A 19,444-nucleotide genomic window follows, 5' to 3' on the forward strand; every position below is an offset into this window, starting at 1 on the left:
AAGGCATAAGTGTTTAAGTAGTTGAGATCAGACAGCTCTGGTTTTACTGAATAGCTTTAAAGAGTGTTGGATATGACCAAATCTGTGGTTGTGTTTGTCTAGATAGACTAAAAAATATATCTAGTTGCTATGTTTTTACAAACATACTGTATAATAAAAGATTTTTAAGGGATCAACAAACTATTAAGGGGTTAAGACGGAATTAGGGCAGCAGACAAAGGAAAAGTACTCAGGTTTGAAATATGTCAGGAGTCGGAATGGGTTTGTAAACGGTAGGAGAGTTCTAAGGTGTGGCGTTGGATGGCAAACCAGGATTCAGAGTTGCATGCTTGTCGCGTGACTCGTTGGCCATCTGTTTGCATATCTTATCTTTTCTTGCCCCCACTTCCCTTTTCGTGTCCGCCCATGTGCGTGGAAGCAGGGAAAGGGCAGTGGAAGGGAAAGAATCACCTATGGTTCCCCCGACCAACACTCGGCCACGCATGACATCACCCAGAAAACAATGGGCGAGACGCAGCACGGCACGGCATGACACACACAAAAACAAACAACTAGCCTGGGGAACCCGCATCAGGAAAAGGTCTGACTGGGTGCCCTTTGCACAAGGGTTTCACTTCTGTAGTCAATAAAAAGACCCAAATATTAAACCATGTTTGTTTAATGCACACTATATGAACTCAAATAATGTGTTATTATTAATAAAACATTTTTCTAATACATTTTTTTAGTCTATACATCTGTTCTAGCTTTTAATTCCTGTGATTGATTTTTAAAAGTTGTTTTTAATCAAACAAATCTATACCAGGTTTTGTGCTTTTCTGATGTTTTTTGTCACATACCAGACATCTAAAGGTTTTAAACAACACAGAGTTGTCAACTTTCTCATATGAAAAATTCCATTCCTCATTGAGAACAGATCGGGACTGCAGAAAGGCCAGTCCAGCACTGTTTACTCTTTGAGGCTGCATCCTTGCACTGATGTGATAACAGAAGTTGATGTCATCTTGAATCCTGCGGTGTTGAACAGTTATGAACAATTTCTTTGATTTTGGGCTGGTTGGTCTTTTTTAATCTTTGCTCTGGAGCATTTTATTGAAAAATAAAATGCTCCAGAGCAGCTTTTGATGTGTGATGGATCATAATGCAATGCTGTTTAGGCTCAAGGTTTGCCTTTTATCCATTAAAATTCATGCAAATTCCCCCCCAGTTTTTTAACAATGCACTATACAAAACATTTAAATGATTTCCATATGCATTTGTTGACTAAGTAAGAGTTAAATACTATTACTACCAAATGTTCTCTCTTTTATTTTTAAATTAGCCTACAACCTGAATTGCCAATTTAATGGTAAGCTAAAGGTGACAAAGCAAAATTCCAAATACCTTTAGGTACCGGTATATACTGTCTTAAATGAAACAAAATGTGATTGAAGCTTTGAGGTAAAGGACAAATAGTAAATGGCGAATTATACAGCACTCTGCTGCTTCCTTAGGCCCAAAGCGCTTTACAGTCACCCATTTACACACAATAACATTTTCACACTTTTCTATTTTGTTGACATTCTCAAAGTTCAAACCTTCATAAAAAATAAGTCCAGTATTATATAGAATTATATTATTATTATATTATAGAAAAAAAAAATCTGCTCGAGCTAAAAAATCTATATAGATTTGGAATTATAACGCATTTTGTACAGCAGCATGGAGGAGATTAATTGACAAGGTCAACAGCCAATCAGGACGCAGAACGCAGTGTCTGTTTAAAAAACAAACAAACAAATTATGCAAAACACAGAGACTGCGTAAGGTGAACCGTAATGTAGTAAGAGAACACGTATAGGCTTTTCTTTTCACAGAGCTCCACCTGTCACTGTTTCATCCACATCAGAGTTCTACAGGTGAGTTTATTCATCAAGATTGACACTGCCCTATAGTCGGAGGAAGGACACACTGAGTGACAAATCCTCTGAAACAGCTAGACCTAGTCATGTAGAGAAGCTTTTAGCACAAACTTCAATAAGGAAGAACTACTTCAGTTTCAGAAACTTTGGGTTCCTTCACTCTACTCACCACTCATCATTACATCTTCATTATGAACCAACAGTCTTCCTTTTTTCCTCAATCCATCACCATCAAATTTTTTACCTTAACCCTTTAACACTAAAGCTGTAGCTGCAGTGTTGACATTCAACCACTGTAACTTTTTAACCATTTAGGTAATTAACATAATTCCATTGGATTCTGAAATGCAACACTTTGCAGTAGTGAAGTGTTTACACAATCAATGTAAATCAGCTGATGATGCAGACAAAAGCAGCTTTGTGCTGTCAGTGCAAAGCCAATCTATTTTTATTGTTTCCCCCTAGCCAGGACTCCCTTGAAAAGAGATTCTTAATCTCAGTGGGACAATTCCTAGGTAAATAAAGGTTAAATAAATTACAAAAATATATAAAACAGCTTTTTTGAGTCAGAATCCGCTGGAATGACGTTAATCACTGAATGGTTAGGTGTCGCCGGCGATATCTCCGGTGTTAAAAGGTTAATACAGAGCATTTCACAGCCTTTCATTCCCCACCTGGAACGATGTATTAGCATGGTTTGGCCCCTGACCACCATCTGTGGTCTGAGTTTATCCCATTTCTAGCCTCCAAAGGTTATAGATCATTTTGTTTCTGAATATTTGTCTGTATTTAAAGGGCTTATATCATTCATTCATTTTCTATTCCGTTTTTCCCTTTCAGGGTCACTGGGCTGCTGGAGCCTATCCTGGCCACTTGTGGGTGAAGGCAGGGGACATCCTGGACAGGTCGCCAGTTTGTCGCAGGGTAGAATGTCCTCAAACACACACCCATTTACTCTTACATTCCCACCCAGGGACAATTTAGATTAACCAATTAACCTCTGAAGCATGTTTTTGGACAGTGGGAGGGAGCCAGAAATCCTGTGGAAAACCCATGCATGCACGGGGAGAACATGCAAACTCCACACAGAAAGGTCCCCCATTGATGTTCTGTTTCAGGTCCCTCAGCCAGGACTTGAACCGGGGGCCTTCTTGCTGTGAGGCAAGAGTGCTAACCACTGCGCCACCGTGCAGCCCGGTGGTGCAGTACTATCATGCATAATCTAATTTTTTTGAGCTTTTAAGTGTATGATGATGTTTATTCCTCACAAAAAAACAACAACCCCACTTCAGAGTATTCCTCTAAAAACCTGCGCTCTGAGCACCAGCCCCTCCCAGTCCATGAAAACAAGTGGGTTATCAGATTAGTGAGGAACAGCCCCTTCCAGGAAGAGGCTAACACATGCACACACCCACTTTCTCAGCGGAATTAGCGGTGATCGCTTTCATTTTTAAATGCACAATGTGCACATCCATCTTTGCAAAAATTCAGATGTTGCAGATGTTGTGGATGTCATCATTTTGGTGCCATTTCTCCTTCACTCCTTTTTATTTCCCTTTGCAAGAACTTTTTTTTTTTTTTGCTTTTAAGCAACAGATGTGTAAAAGTCTTTAATGAAGAGAACAACGCTCAATTTTTAATGGTGTAACCCAATGTAGTGAATCTCTGCTTTGACACAAGCTTCTGAAACACAAGTAAGTTCCTCAAGCGAGTGTATCATGTTTAAGCAACTCTCCAACAAAAACTATAGACAGCACTGAAACAGCCCCTCTACATTATTTACAGCATAGACGACAGTCAGCCATATACAGTGCCATCACAGCAAGAGAACTACTTGTATTATAATTTAATGATTCCCCTCTCTGGGCCTAGGTTTGAAAGCCAGACACCGTGCAGACAGAGGAGGTAAAAACAGGGCAGCAGGACAGCCAATGAAAGAAAGGAGGAAGAAAGAAAAAAAAACTAGAGACAATGGGGTGGGGGTTCAGTCTGTTACATTAATCAGAGTTAGCAGACAGTGCATGTGCTTCCGTTAGCCCCACTAGAACGAGCATCACAACACAGCTCAGCACGGTGTGGGTAACGGTGTGGGTTTGTGTATTTTCTATTTTGTCAGCTGAGGCCAATGACCCTGTGAATTAGTTTTTATTTGTTCTTCTTTGGTGTCCCTTTGTTTGCAGCTTTAACCGCACTCCCTCCATCGGGGGAAAACAAGACAGCAGCCAGTGTCTCTAAGATTATTAGTAATGCCTCTGAAGAGAAAAGCCCCAAATACTTTATTTACTTTTCATATTTCAAATGTCTCCTAAGTAGTAAACAGTTCCTTGTAAATAAACAAAGTTAAAATAAGAGTAAAATTGAAGCGTTACATTTTTAAGCTATCCAAAAATGTTTCATCAGAGCCAAATATCTAAGCAAAAAAAGGTCATAAAGTTAATCAAAGTATTGTTTTACTGTTGTTGGTTTAAAAAAAAACTGTATTTTACTGTAGTACTGAAAAATATTCATAATTCTTTGCCAGACTAATTACAAATGACTTCCATAAACGACAGCAGTGTAGATTACAGAAAACCCATGAAACAAGGAGGAAACTCAATGGACTGTTTTCTACTTTTCCAGTACAGAAGGATCATATTTTTTTCAAGGTTCATTTCAGTAATTAAAATTAAAATAAATGTACAGCTTAGATGTCACAATGAACACAAAGGACTCAAATGCATGAAGGCCAGTTTCCACACATGCTTGAATACCTAACACAGAAAACCAACAGAACATTCCAACACCAATGATATTGTAAGTGCCACCTAAATACCCAATCAAGGGCACAGCAGCCTCCAACAACAAAAACCAAAAACTCCCAAGACTGTGACATTAGCAGTTAATAAAAAAAAACCACTCAAATTGTTCAGAAAAGCCATTATGTTGTGGCAGAATGTCTCAATGTATCACAGTCAAGCAGTTATCCACACAGATAAAAGAAACTGATCCAAACTAAACAGAAACCACTGAGATAATGTCACTCTATGCTACGCTGATGACACCTTACAACACCTGTAATGTTAACTGTACAAGATCATCTCTTTGTTTTTGCTTTTTGCAAATATGTGCTCCATATTTTCATTGTGCTTCTTTTGTAAAATCCTATAAACAGTTTTTTGTGAAAAAATATGACTGATGACAGCTAATGGAAAAAGTCTTGGCTTTGTTAGAAATACGAAAAAAAAAAAAAATAAAGAACAAGGGAACCAGAGATCTGCCAACCTGTCCAGGGTGAACCGCACCTTCCCTAAATAGGAGCTGGGGATAGGCCCCAGCAGCTCATGATCCTAATATTGAAAGATAGATGGATGGAAACCAAAAATCTAAATATAAAAGGTTTATTCTCCACTTTCAACCACTTTCCGATGAGCAGTTGGTACACTCTAGGCACTGGTCAAGAGGCTTAAAGATTTGACATGAGGGATGAGTTGAGAAATTACATTTTGGGAAAGAGTCATTGCCAAAATAAAAGCTAACTTTCAAGAACAAGGCAACTGTAATACAACATTTGATTCTACCCCTCTACCTAACCGACATTTTGAATCCTGTTAAAGCAATGAGCCACATTTTTAAGTAGTGGTTATGGACTAAAGGAGGGATGGAGAAGATAAAAATGGTGTAAGCCTACAACATTGAGCAACTAGCAAAAAGATGGGAAACTACCAGAAGTCACCTTCTTGGAAAGTTACAAAGAGAACCAGCAGGCATTAATGGAATGCATTTTGAAAGTTCATAGGTCGACGTTTATGGCATGTAAACGAACCCTTCATAATTTATTATTATTTTGTAATTCTTGGGAATGAATCCCAGATGATCTACCACACTCACCTGAATTATGAATGAAACCAGAGTCTGACAGGTGGCGTCTGAAAAATTTGCTTCGATTTGTGTGCATGTGTCAGGGAAAGAAAGAGTCATTGTTTGTGTGTTTGTGTTTGTGTGTGTGTGTGTGTGTGTGGGGGCGGTGGGGGGGGGGACTTATCCAGAAAAGGATTCATCAATAAAGTTAAACGAATGCCGTGATTTTCTGATCTGAACCTTTTTACACACTGGAGCAACATTGTTTTGACAACCCTTACTTTGACGCAATTAATGTAATATCAGCTACTTCTAAAGCGGAGACAAACAGCTTTGTGTTGACATGCAACACTTTACAGTAGTGAAGTGTGTGCGCCATCAACCTAAATCAGCTGATTCAGTGGCAGAGAAAAGCAGCTTTCCATATTAGCTTTGCTTTGGGATGCAATGCCACACTTTATGTTGGTACTGTGTTGCATATTCATTCAAAGCTGACAAGAGAAGCCACTTTTCTCCACGTCAAAATCATCTGAATCACGTTGAAAGGACGAACAGTCATTAGAGCGAGGCATGTCAAAGAGCGTGTGTTACTTATTGATGGTCACATCTCCGCTGTTAAAGTGTCAATTTTCAATATCTAACCTTAACTAGGCAGTGGTGTTGAGTGAAACACAGACAAAACAGTGTCATCAAGCTAAGTTTAAAGGTTTGTGAACAAAACAAAAAAATCCCAATTTATTGTAATAGATACCTGCAATAAAATAGTAAATTTAGAATTACTCTTAGAAAATGTTTATTGACATTTAAGTAAATTAATTTAAGTGAAGGTAGTGTCTGAAGTTTTTTGTGTGCTCTTAATCTACATTCATTAACATTTCTATTGTTGATTAAATGAAAATTTCCTCTGGTTTAACTATGAAAAATAACAAGTTTTTTCATCATTTGTTGTTGCTTAAAGTATATATTTTTTTATCAATAAGCTGTCCTTCCTTGAACTTCCCAGACCTGATTGTGTCAGAGGTTATTCACGAGAACTGTCCCTTCTTCCGCCCGTTTTCCCGTGAGTTCCCCGTGTCTCTTTCACGCCGTGCTTCCTCTCCATTTGGATGGTGAACGTCTTGTCCTGTTACACTCTGTGTTCGAACTTCTGAGACAGTCTGTGACATTTGACGAATAAACGGGCTGCATCAGCATCTCGGGGAGAACGAGAGGTGCTCTGCTGTGGCGTGAAAAAGTTCTGTGCTGGGCTGGCGGTGGGCCCCCCGGCACTATTTAGACCGGAACACTGTGCCAGGACACGGAGAACACATCTTTCGAGTTGAAGTCACTTTGACAATTCAGAGAAGGAAAAACCCATCACACTGAGAAGGAACAAAAATAAATCAATCAAAGAAGCAACATTACCAAGATGAACTTCATGTTCAGACCACTGTAATTTCTCTGTTACTGCTTTGGCACATAGTCTGCTTTAATCACACGTTTTCCTAATAGAACCTGCAAGAACAAACAAGCTGCCTAAGTGCAGGATTTAATGGTTTTTCATTCATAGTCTATTATTTAGTACAGGTTTCTTTACACATTAATGGTTTTACGGTTTCCCGCCTGTGCAGATCAGACAGATAGAAGTACACGTTAACAAGCGCTAAATTCAAAAATACTTATACTGTTGGGACATAGAAGTAACTTGTTTGTCTGGTCATATAAATTGATAAAAAACAAAAATACATCCTGTACATTGAATAATGTTTTTATTTTTCCTAATGTGGAGTCAGGTTTATGCTCTAGACAATACAGAAAAAAAAGAGATGAAAAAAGAAAGAATAGAATAGAAAAAGTAAATCTATTGTCTCCTTGCAAATTATTTAGACTTTTTCTTTAATAAAAGATAGAATCCCTGGATCAATAAAGACACATCAGAACAACTGCAGACACACATTTACATTATAAAATTAGAAAAAAACATTTTTAGAGCATTTCAAACACATTAATGAAGTTAAAATAAAATTCTGGGTTAATAATGTGCCTATAGTGGAGTTACTCATTAAACATCTGTTTCCATTTTAATTTAATCTCTTTATTTTGATAAAAACAATATTAGAGGATTAAATGTAGGATTTATGTTTAATTTATGGCTATATTAACACATCTAGTGAGTAGAGTGTAGATCACATGTGTCAAACTCAAGGCCCGCGGGCAAAATGTGGCCCGCCATGTCATTTGATGTGGCCCGCAAGAGCAGGAAAGTTTTTAAATTCTTAGAATAATAAAATAAAAATTGGTGTGTATTTATTCATATCTAGGGAGAATCAGACTTGAACTATCGGACTGGGCAACTACATTAGGACTTAAACACTCTCCATACAACCTAACCTGACAGAATCAAATGTAAAAAGATTTATGCTAGAGTAACAAGAAAACATATGTTTTCTATGCAACTGTTATTGTCACTTTAAAAGTTATAGTAAATAAATAAATGAGTTATTTAACATTAGGGAGTACAGTTAACCCTTGTTTTTCGCGGGGGGTACGTTCCAAAAAGAATGATAGGCAAAATCCGTGAAGAAGAATCCTTTTTTTTTTTTTTTTTTTTTACAATTATTATACAATTAAATACTCTATTATACATTGAAAAGAAAGAACAAACCATTTTACAGGCTCATGCATTTGTTTCACAAATCAAAGTACTTTAAAAACGTTTTTTTCAACAAATAACTTCTGTACTGTACTGTCAAATAATAATTTTAATCATCGATGTGAACATAAGGCTTCAAATTGCAGAGATTAGCCCCACCCACCGAGACCCGAGTAATTGGATTAAACGGGAGAAAATTTAAAATAATTATAAAAAAAGTCGGACAAATAGTGACTCAGGTGTATTTCACTGCTCTACAGACTGAGCCGCTGCATCCTGACTCCGCTCTGCAGTGTTTTCTTCTTTTGAAGCCCGCGGTGCAGCTGTGTTTGGTCGGGAGAAGAACATAGTGATAGGCAGTTGTTGTCGCTCTTTTTCTATGGGTTTTAGAGAAACTCGAAATTGCTAGAGAATTTGCACGTATGTAATTTAAATTTGGCATGCTGTTTTACGTACGTGTACATATTAAACTCCAACGTTATTGACGCACAGGTAGAGAAGAAGCGGAATGACTTTTTTCAGCCAATCAGAATGCAGAACACAATGCACGATGCAAATCCGTGAAGTAGCGAAACCGTGAAAAGTAAACCGCGTTATGGCAAGGGATCACTCTAGTTACATTTATTTTTCATTACATTTAGTTACATGTATAAGTTTTATCTGGCCCTTTGAGGACAACCACTATGCTGATGTGGCCCCCGCTCAAAATGAGTTTGACCCCCCTGGTGTAGATTGTAAAGGACTAAAGATGTTGAATGGTGACAAGAAAAGAAAGCAATAGTAGTTGAATCAGGAGGAGAAATAAATTTGCAGTAGAAAAAGATTGTAGCACCGATGTAGAAGCTTCAGTCTGCTGCCACTAATCCTTTGCTCCGCTCCATTCAGATGCATCAACTTACATATGATTAGATTCAGAATCGCCTTGTGTCAGATAAATGCATCTAGACATTAAAGAAAAACACAATTATAAACAACAAACCACAACAAGAATCAAGTTTCTCATGCACGAGGGAGAGGAGCAAATGTGTTGGTAAAGGTCCACCACGTTTCTCTTCTCAAAGGTCTGCCTCTCCCTGTGCTGCTTTTATTAAGAACACAAGTGGGAGGTAACAATTCAAGACAAAGACAAAAAGTTCATTAGGGGGTGTCGTCAAATGACCCTTTTGGTTGGATTCTAAGTTCAAACAGTATCCCTTATCAGCTGAGGACAGTGTGTCGTAAACCCCTCATCCTGGGTGGGGGATGAGAAGCAGATGAACAAACACACAACTGTTTTCAGAAGAGGTAAAAAGGTCAATCTGAGTTAACATTTAAACATACATTTAACCAAATACATTTAAGCAATGATAATAATAAAACAAATTCCTTCACACCTTGTCTGGCCTAGGATCTGGCTTAAAACTGTACAACTGGATAGCTGTGATGTTGCTCCCTATTTTTCGTGCACCGCTAATGTTAGGTCCGGGTAGTGAGGGGCTGTAAACTGGTATGTAAACAAAGGGATGATGGGAACTTAAGAAAAATGCCGACAGTTTCACACGCAATTCAGAGGAGAATTTCTAATGAAGTACCCTACTCTAATCTGGAACTATGTTCTTGAAAACTAGGAAGGCGTATTCATCATTAAAAGGCCGCTGTGAACGCTTTTACAATAGATCAAGAGATGATCAAAATGGGACTTAAATAAATATGAAAAAATATTAATAAAGGAAAGAGTAAAAATATCTGAGTACATTGGAACAGTTGGTAGATGCTGTAGAAATGATTTATTGATTGTTTTGGCTTTAAGATCAGCATGAAATTTTTCTTGAAAAAGTTGAAGAAGTATTAATTTGTTCTTAATAAAATAATTCCAAATCGAAATCTGACATAAGAAGATGACACGCAGATCATGTCATGATATCCAGATCAAGTTAGTTCATAATGACACATTTGTCACAGCATCCCTGCCTCGGAATTTCTAATGGCCAACAGGAGGGCAAATCTAGTCTGTAAAAATCCCACCTCATCCAGTTGTGGGTGAATCTTTTCTCTTTGCATTTTCAGATTCATTTCAACTCAAAAATACCTCATTAATCCCTGAGGCGAAATTAGAAAATGTGATGTTTGTGTCCTGATTGTGTTGCATCAGGCCCGGTGTACAGTCACAATAAATATCTGCGGGCCTGAAGGTTCAGTGCAGTCTGAGTGTGTGGGTGGAAAACATTGTGTGTGTAACCGCAGAACTCCTTCACAGCAGCCCACCACTAAACCTCAGTGCCAGCCCTCTCACAGCACACCAGGATTAACAGCACTTAAATGGGCCTGTTAGTACACTGCCTCCTCTTCGCCTCCCACGCCAGCCATTACACATGGCGCTGCCCACAGTGTTATGCTCACAACGCAGACATCCCTCTGTTGGGTTTGTGTTCCCTGCACGACCCCGGCTACCTAAGCCTCCTCCAATAAACGGTGCTGAAGTGAGCTCAGCAGGAGGCTAAGCCCACAACATCCACTGTTTTAGGGGCCTATTGGAATTTGAGTAGACGATACATGAAGTTAAATGCCTGCGGAGGTCCTGAGAATAAACACAGACAGCAGCATTTTGGTTCCTTCCTTCATTTGTTAGTAATAACGTCTCATTTTTTCAAGAGTTAGAGTTTGGGGGCAATCACACACAAAACAAAAGTAGCTTTTTGTACCAGGAAAGTCAATTACTAATGGATATCGAATTAAATGTATCAGTGGTGCTGTGTTAAAAGGTTAACATACAGTCGAGTTGGTGGGACTTGTATTAGTTGTGTGCCACCAAACAGACTGTTACAGCAAGATTAGTGGACAATACTTGCACATGAGGAAAGACTAGCCAACACAGCATAAAACCAGGGCATGCATTATTTATAGTCCTCGTCTGGCCTCAATGAGAAATTCCAAAAATTACTAGAGAGCACCAGACGGAGGAAATGAAACAACAAACGTGAAGAGAGTCCTTAGATCAGAGAAAAAAAAACAGCCATTTTTCTGGACTAAATTCAAGTTTTGAGCAGACCGAGCTACCAATCCTCATTTTGTTCACTAAGGAATTCTTTCATTATTATTTCTTTGAGTCACGTCAAGGGAGCATCCCTAAACGTCATGTTTCTGTTAACAAACTGTTGAAAGACTTTCACGCAGGGTGGTTCCTGTGAGATCATTGTCATCATGGGATGTGCTCTGCCAAACCTGCTTTGTGTTTGTGAGCAACTGATAATGAAAAAGGCAAACAGTGCTGTTAGCTACTGTGGACTCCAAAAACAAAGGCCTAGTCAGCCTTGAGGCCCGTACACACCGGGACGAATATTCAAAAACCAAAAAAACGAACCCGGAGCGTTTTTTAAAAAGTGACGCTTTGACGCGCGGGGTTTTTTCGCGTCGGTGTGCACACTCACATTGGTGCCCTTTGTTTAGTCACGAGGCGTTAAACGTCGGCGAATATCGCGAGCGAAATTCGTCCCGGTGTGTTTAGTCACAACTGCCCTCATGGGTGGATATGGACTGTCTGGGGGGGGACCTGTACAGGGAAGTCAGAGAGGCCAGACTGAAATGGTTCATACATGTCAAGAGGAGAGACTGTGAATATCTTGGTAGAAGGATTCTGAGTCTAGAGCTGCTAGCCAGGAAGTCAGGAGGAAGACCAAAGAGGAGGTTTGTTGATGCAGAAAACGAAGACATGAGGGTAGTTGGTCTTAAAGTAAAGGATGCAGAAGATAGGGTTAGATGGAGGAAATGGATTTTGGGCAACTCTTGAAGGGAAAAGACTAAAGGAGAAGAAGAAGAAGCAATCATAAATGGAAAATGGGATAAATTATGTGAAAAATGCATTAAACTGCAACAGAACTGAGCTTCATGTTGGGGTAATAACTTGAAACTTCTTGGGTTTCTTTACCATCAATTGCTCATACTGTAAACCAAAAGTTTTAGACTTCTGTTCATGTTCAGCATAATGGTGCTACAGTCTATTAAAGTCCAACTCAAATTTGGAGGTGTCTTGAATGCATTCCCAGTGGTCTTTTAACTATGAATATGCCGGCTTTAGACAAAATCCAAAAACCTGTCATTTTCTAGGACATAGATTCTGCAGTGGTTCTAGTAGAAGTTCGTCATTGAGTTGTGGGCAGGACTGTTGACGCAGAGCTACCCCGCCCCCCTTCCCCTCCCCATTACAAAAAGCTTGGAGCAGGGAGCTTGAGCCCTGTTCACTGTATTTCCTGTGTCACAAATGCACTATTTCCAATGACGTTTTTTCTTCTGCTCCTGATTCATAACAGTTTGAACAAAACTATTCTCAGAAATGCAAAGTAAGGCTTATTTCTGAATAAATATCCTCCACAGTCGACTATGACTTTTTAAAGGATCAACTAAAAACGTACAACCACGCTGTTAAACAGGCAAGGACACTTTATTTTTTTATTATTATTATTATTTATTATTTTCTTGGGGATCCATTTTTCTGGGGCACCACCGGCTTGACCTGTAGGGGGTGCTATTGCTGCGGTGCCCATTCTGGTTGGGCGGGCTGGGGTCCCGCTCTGTGGTCTAATAGCCATGGAGTGGGCCCTGGGCTGCTCTGTGCTGGGCGGGCGCTGTGGTAGTGACCCCTGTGGTCGGGCTGGGCCTTGGAATAAATGGATCCCCATGATATCGTTTCCTCGCAGCAGAACCAAGCCAGACCTTCTTTTAGCTGCAGTTCTTTGTTTCTGTTCAGGGTTCTACGGGGGAACTGGGTGGGTGGGGTGTGGGTGTGGGTGGCGTGGGGGGTGGTGAGGGAGGGGTCCCATCTTTGTGTGATTGTCCTTAGTTTGCTGTTTTTAACAATTTTCGGGTTTTTTGACTGTTTTATCTGCTTTTATGTTAAGCGCTTTGTGTTTTTAACTGAAATGAAAGGCGCTATATAAATAAATAAAGTTTGAGTTTGAGTTTTAATGAAAATAAGATGCCACAATAGCATATAAAAAAACACAATTTCCATTGGAGTGGGTCTTTAAGACTTACAGTCATTCGTGTGCACATTTCTCCTTAGAAGCCTCTCCAGCATTTTAATAAGGTTGAGGTGTGGGGGAGTGAATAGAACACTAAACTGCTGGTGTGTTTGTAACCTTCATCTTAGAAATTACCTCATATTTGACTGAAAAACATTGAAAGGTTGAGTTTACTTTGCACTCTCTACAAGGCTCTCAGGACCAGTTGCACCTAAACAAGCTCACATCAGTACTTCTCCGCCGTTGTGTGTAAAGCTAACGTGTTGTGTTGTGACCCTTCTGGGCCACCGTAGTGTTCTCACAAAAAAAAAGACAACAACAACAACTTTGCAGCAGTCACTCAGTGGATGCAAAGATTTTTCCAAAAGTCCTACGATTAAAAACATCCAGGAAGTCCCTTTTAAATGAACGAGATAAGACACTGTTTATTTATACAACATGGCAAACAGACATGCCACACGTTTAATGGGAGTATGAAACTCCCACCCTTTATTGGAAATGATACGAGTCAGCACAGCTTTGTTGCCATGGTACTTTTGTGTGTTTTCTCCCAAAACAGACTAGAAATAAGAAGAGGCTTTTCCTGTTTCTTCCTACGATCATATGGATCATTGCAGCACATGAAGAGGAAGAATCAGCAGCAGCAGGAAACACGTTTTATGTTTCACAGTTTTACACAACAGTCGGTTGAAAGACTTCAAATTTCAATAACTTTTAAAGATTACATTAAAAAAACAACAACAGAAAAACATTGTTTTTAGACGTACCTTTTCTAACCCTTCTGGCAGCGGGTGAATGGCAGCTCTGTGCTGAAGCACCTTGATATTTTCCTCTTCCATCCGCTCAGCTTCCACAGATTTTTCTTCATCGCCTAAATAACACAAAACTGGCTCTTAAATAGTCCACATTAGATTTTACGAATGCTTTTGACTTACAATTTATTGTTCATTTAGTAGTAAACATAAAAGACATAATTTTGTCAAATCCATGGTCTTTTTTCTTTTTTTTTTAAATTATGCTGGAGGACCAAAATGTCTTCCTCTGAACAGTAATCTAGGAATGAAAAAAGAACAGAAAATGAGCAACAAAGTTAAGCATCCAAAATTTGTCAAAAGTTGACTTGTTGTCACAATTAAACCTCCAGGTCACTTGGAATGGAGGCGTACTGCATTCACATAAAAACATTACAATGTTTTCATCTGTAGAAAAACATTAAACTGAAGGGATTTTTCGATGACTTCTTTTCTGTGTTTTTCAGTTTTATATTATTAAGAACTACAAAAGCAAAGAAGTGCAAACAGGCTGGGAACGAAGATCACCTGTGTGTGTGTGAGTGTGTGTGCATATGTGTGTGTGCGTTTTTTTTATTAAAAGCAAAACTGTTTAATACTATTCAACCATAAAAAAACAAATAGTGCAGAAAACACAACAAACAGATGCATCAATGAGAAAAGAAAGATAGTAGTCCAGATTTCTGCTAAATATCATAGAATAGCTTATTAATGAGTTTTTTTTTTTTTGCAATTAAAAGAAAAAGTCATTTTAGGTTTACAGCTTAGTGATACAAAATTAATTGTTATACTCTAATAATTTCCCAATCCTTGGTTATGTCCAGTTATGGTATCTAACATCTGCAGTGTGATGTGCTGTCATGGATCTGACTCCATGTCCAGGAGATTTTGAATTGAAGTCATGCAGGGCAGATCCAACCTCTGTATGTTTGTGTGTACACATTCTGAGAACATCGATCCATCTGTTCACCGGAGGTCATCGGGATGCAGAACATCAACTCAACACTTGAACTCTGAATAAATTCCCATTGCCAACAAGGAGAAATCTGCCATTCATTCTCCTACTTACACCCCCATGTGCTTAGCAACATCACAGAGATTAACCACTACTTGGAAATACATAAAAAATTTCATATAACTTGGAGTGATACATAAATGAATTTGCACATCCTTACAATAACCAGCTTTTTCTTGATGCATGCAAACAAACAAGGCCAGCAGGTACCACCCACTATATGCTTCTATTTTCTAATAAACACAGACTTCATGCCCTCTCTGCATGCGGTCTCATGGCTCTGCATTTAAAACACTGAGGAGACCCTCTATCCTTGTCCACCACAACAAAGAAGGCAGCACCATGATGACACTACGTTAACCCATTACTAAAGATGGATGCATTGAAGAAAGCAAAGTTCATGTTACTAATTAAAAAAAGAAACCAAGAAAGAAGTTTAATCTGTGTATGTTACTTTGTCAGAATTTGTTGTCTAAACTTGAAAAACTGGAAAATGAAAACATTTCAATTTAAAAGAAAAAACATACCGTGTCACATGCTCTAACTGAATGAAAAATAATTGTAAATACTAAATACATAACAAATCTATTAATTAATCAATAAGTAATGACAATATTTTAGTTTATAACAATAAAAATACTTAAAATAAATTCTTTGAACTACTGATAGTGACATTGGGCTTCGATTCAGAAGTTTGTTTCAGTAAACAAATCAGGAGCTTGCTAAAGTAACATTTGTCAAGTTGTCATGTTTTACTTTCACAGACCTGAACACAAACTTTTACTCACCCATTATCAGGTAGATACAGAAAGTGCAGGAATCCGAGAAGGCTCAATTCACAGCAACTCGAGGAAGGGGGTTGTCCCAGTTGTTGCTATGACAACGACAAAACAATGTTACGTCACGGAGTGTCACAGACGCTTTTCCTTTTTTCTTCCTTCAGCAATCAAAGGTCTTGATTAAAAACCGTTCATTGGCACGTTTTGAAAGCAACCAGTTGTTTTTTTCTTTGTTTGTGTTGTCTCTGTTCATTTTTAAATGACTTCTTTTAAATTAAGCGATCAAAAAATGGGTAATTATTAAAAGTTATTAAGAACATCAATAACAAAACATAAAATAAATCTCTCTATTATACTTTCATGGCAGAAGCAGAACTATAACCAGATTTCTGAACATCAATTACTGAAACAAAATGCTTTCATTAATTTAATTTGTAGATTTATCATTCAAGCAAGTTCAGACTTTCGAAGCCCTCTAAAATAAAACCAAGTCACGCTATCTGATCTCTGAAAGCTTGGGTGCACAGGCCACTCGCCATTCCATGCATCTCATTTAAACCTTTACAACAAATGTCAAATGCGCCCAAGCCATTCATGCTGGGGGGGCTTTTCAGGATAAACCTTTCCCGGTAACAGGTGTCTGACAGTTGTATGTGTGCGTGTGCGTGTGCATGCATGCGTGCGTGTGAGTGCGAGCGTATTAACGTAGATCATCTCGATTGCATGCTCTGGGCCAGAGGATAAATCAGCTAGAAGCATTTAGTTGGATGCGAATTGTAGTCAGTCAAATCCCGGCTTCTCTATCCACAGAAAGTTTGTGAACTTAAGGAAACAGGAAAAAACCATAAAATGAGAAACTGTAGGTGTCAATGTGCTGGAAGAAAAAACTCCCATCACCTCTATATGTCTTTTTCCACTTCAGAAACCAGAACATCCTGGAAATCCCTTTGGAAAAGATATAAGCTAAAACTATCTCAATAAAATAGAGCTGTTGAATAAAATCAAATAAAAAAAACTGGAATTTTTTTCTTTTGTGGGTGTCGCACCTAATCTTCTGTCTAAAATGTCACCGAATTCAAAATCAAAACGATGCATCATTTTAATTCTTTTAACCTTCAGCATTCCCGGCAGCATGTCCTGGTTGCTTATTTGATTAGTGGGTTCATAGAGAAAATCCATAAATTTGTTCATTCCTGGTACTTGTTTGTCAGACGTTTGGGCACTTTTTTTTGGACAGTCTCTGGTGCAAAAGCAAATTAACCTAATTTGTGAAGGTGCATCCAGTGTTTTAAGGGCATCGAGCCTGCAGGGACCAGGAGCTTGGCATGTATTGAATCTGTTTCCGGCACGCTATGCTATGTGGACAAGTGTATAATGAAGCATGCTGAGAGGAAGCTTGCGTGCAAGTTTCTACTAGAGAGCAAAGAAGGGGAAACTGGGGGAGGGGCATCATTCTGTGCATGTGTGTGTGTATGTGTGTGTTCATTCATGCGCAGAATTTAGAGGGGTGGAGGCTGGAACATGGCCCACTAGATTTATGTTTTGCTTGATACGATCATATTCTTTGCAGGACATATTTTGGCTTTAGAGGATACAAAAGTCAAAAATACCCTTTCTCAATAACACACACAACACTTGACTACAAATGTTCATAAATGGGTTTATGTTGAAAACAGTACTGCTTATATCAAAATTCTTATTTCCTGACAGTAAAAATAAACAAATAAATTAGTGAATTTTTATGCAGCATCACCACAATTCTAAATCAACGTTTGTCTTTGCACACTTTGCTGTTTTAAGAAACCTTAAGCAAACACTATATATGCTAAAGTGTAAAGCAACAGTAAATTTGGAACAAATGGAAAAGCAAGACAACATGATACCGTATTTTCCGCACTTTAACAACCCAAGTGTGACAGTGTGCCTTAATATTGCGCAGTACCTTACATTTGGATTAACGCGGCTCACATGTAGCGGTGTTTGACTGTGTTTTTAAAGTACCAACAAAGTTGAGAGTTGGCTACATCACGGTAACGTTTGTCTTAGCGGTAGGCCATCATTATATTTTTTACGTGTTACAAACAAGGTTGGTATTTGCAGGTATTGTAAATACGCTAACTAAGCTAACGTGGCTAACGCGTCTAACGTGTGGCATCTTACAAACAAAAGATACTGTAAATGTATTTAACAAAATCGGACTAACTGACGGACTTATCTCTGAATCTTGCCTTGTTAATTGCGCCTTATAGGTCGGTGTGCCTTATGTATGACAATGAGGACACAACAATCATTTAACATTGAACCTTCATGTGATGCAGAGAATTATTAATTTAAAGAATATTATTATTATTAAAAAGTACCTCTTTCTACCTTTTAAGGTCATCAATGATTCATGTAACTTTTATGATTTAGTTACATAGCTGGGAATAGATAAAAATGTCAACATTTTATTGACTGCTGTCCTCACTGTCTTTATTTTTCCATATGCTACTTACTTTTCTTTAAACGTCTCCGGTTGCTTCAACGTTTGTCTCTGTCTGTCTTTTTCTTATCTGCAGCACTATTAAAGTCTGCATGTGTGTGTTTGCGCGTGTGCGTGCATATGTACAGCGCTGAATGGATTTGCATTGGAGCCAATGGGGTGACCCTGCTCTCTCACGCCAAGGCTTCTGTGGAACAAATAGGACTAGTCGGATGTCGTGACAGCCCTCACATCAGTTTAAATAAGAGAGCTGTGCAGCAGTTGTGTGTTTGTGTGTGGGTGTGCTAGTGTGTGTGTGTTTAGGCAAGCATTTGGTGTGGGAGGCTTTGCAAAGCTTTGTATGTGCATCTGTGTGTGCAGGGGGGCAGTGTTGTGTGTCAGTGAGCACGCAATATCTTGTGAGGTTTTGTGGGGAGGAAGACATGAATATTAGGAGTTAATGAGCTGGTGGGGTTCACACACATCCACTCACAGACACTCCACAGAGCTCCTTTGAAGAGGAACAGGTTTCTGCTATAAGGCCAACCTGCCTCTTTCATAATGAACGCTGTTGTGAGGTTAAACAGGGTTCATTTGTGTGGCCATGATTCAATTGACATTTAACTGCCACTACAGATCAAACCTTTTAAATATTGTAGTCAAAATATATACATTTAAGTGTGTTTTTAATGCATTGATGTATGAATAATGACAAAACTTCTAGAAGCTACATTAAATCTTTTATTGATCAGAAATCATATTGATTTGAAAGCACTTTATATTTGTTAAACCAGGACAAATAATCAAATGTCTTCCGTTGGATTTAAAAAAAAAAGTTCTTTTTTTGAAAGTTGTCTGCTCCGCTCAACAAATCCTCAAATCTGTGCTGGCATGCTACGTGTTGTCACGCATTTTTTGAGTGGTGGGAAAAGTGCCCATTATGATACTGTGTGATTACAGTTTTTGTGCCTGTGGTACTGTTACTACGTATTCTTATTTTAGATTTATTGTGCTATGAAAAATGTTTGTTT

General features: G+C 38.6%; 1 protein-coding gene across 1 annotated transcript in view; it reads right to left on the reverse strand.

Moving 5' to 3' along the window:
• lekr1 (leucine, glutamate and lysine rich 1) overlaps positions 1–16,797 on the reverse strand; it is an 86,929-nt gene extending 70,132 nt beyond the window's left edge. The window contains exons 1-2 of the mRNA XM_011482854.3: positions 15,962–16,797; positions 14,135–14,238 (exon numbers count right to left, since the gene is read on the reverse strand). Of these exons, the coding sequence (XP_011481156.1) occupies positions 14,135–14,238; positions 15,962–15,965 (108 nt within the window). The 5' untranslated portion in view covers positions 15,966–16,797. The remainder of the gene's footprint in view (positions 1–14,134; positions 14,239–15,961) is intronic.
• Between the last annotated feature and the right edge of the window lie 2,647 nt (positions 16,798–19,444).

The sequence above is a fragment of the Oryzias latipes genome, chromosome 13 (assembly GCF_002234675.1).
Source record: "Oryzias latipes chromosome 13, ASM223467v1".
In the NCBI taxonomy this organism is placed as follows: domain Eukaryota; kingdom Metazoa; phylum Chordata; class Actinopteri; order Beloniformes; family Adrianichthyidae; genus Oryzias; species Oryzias latipes.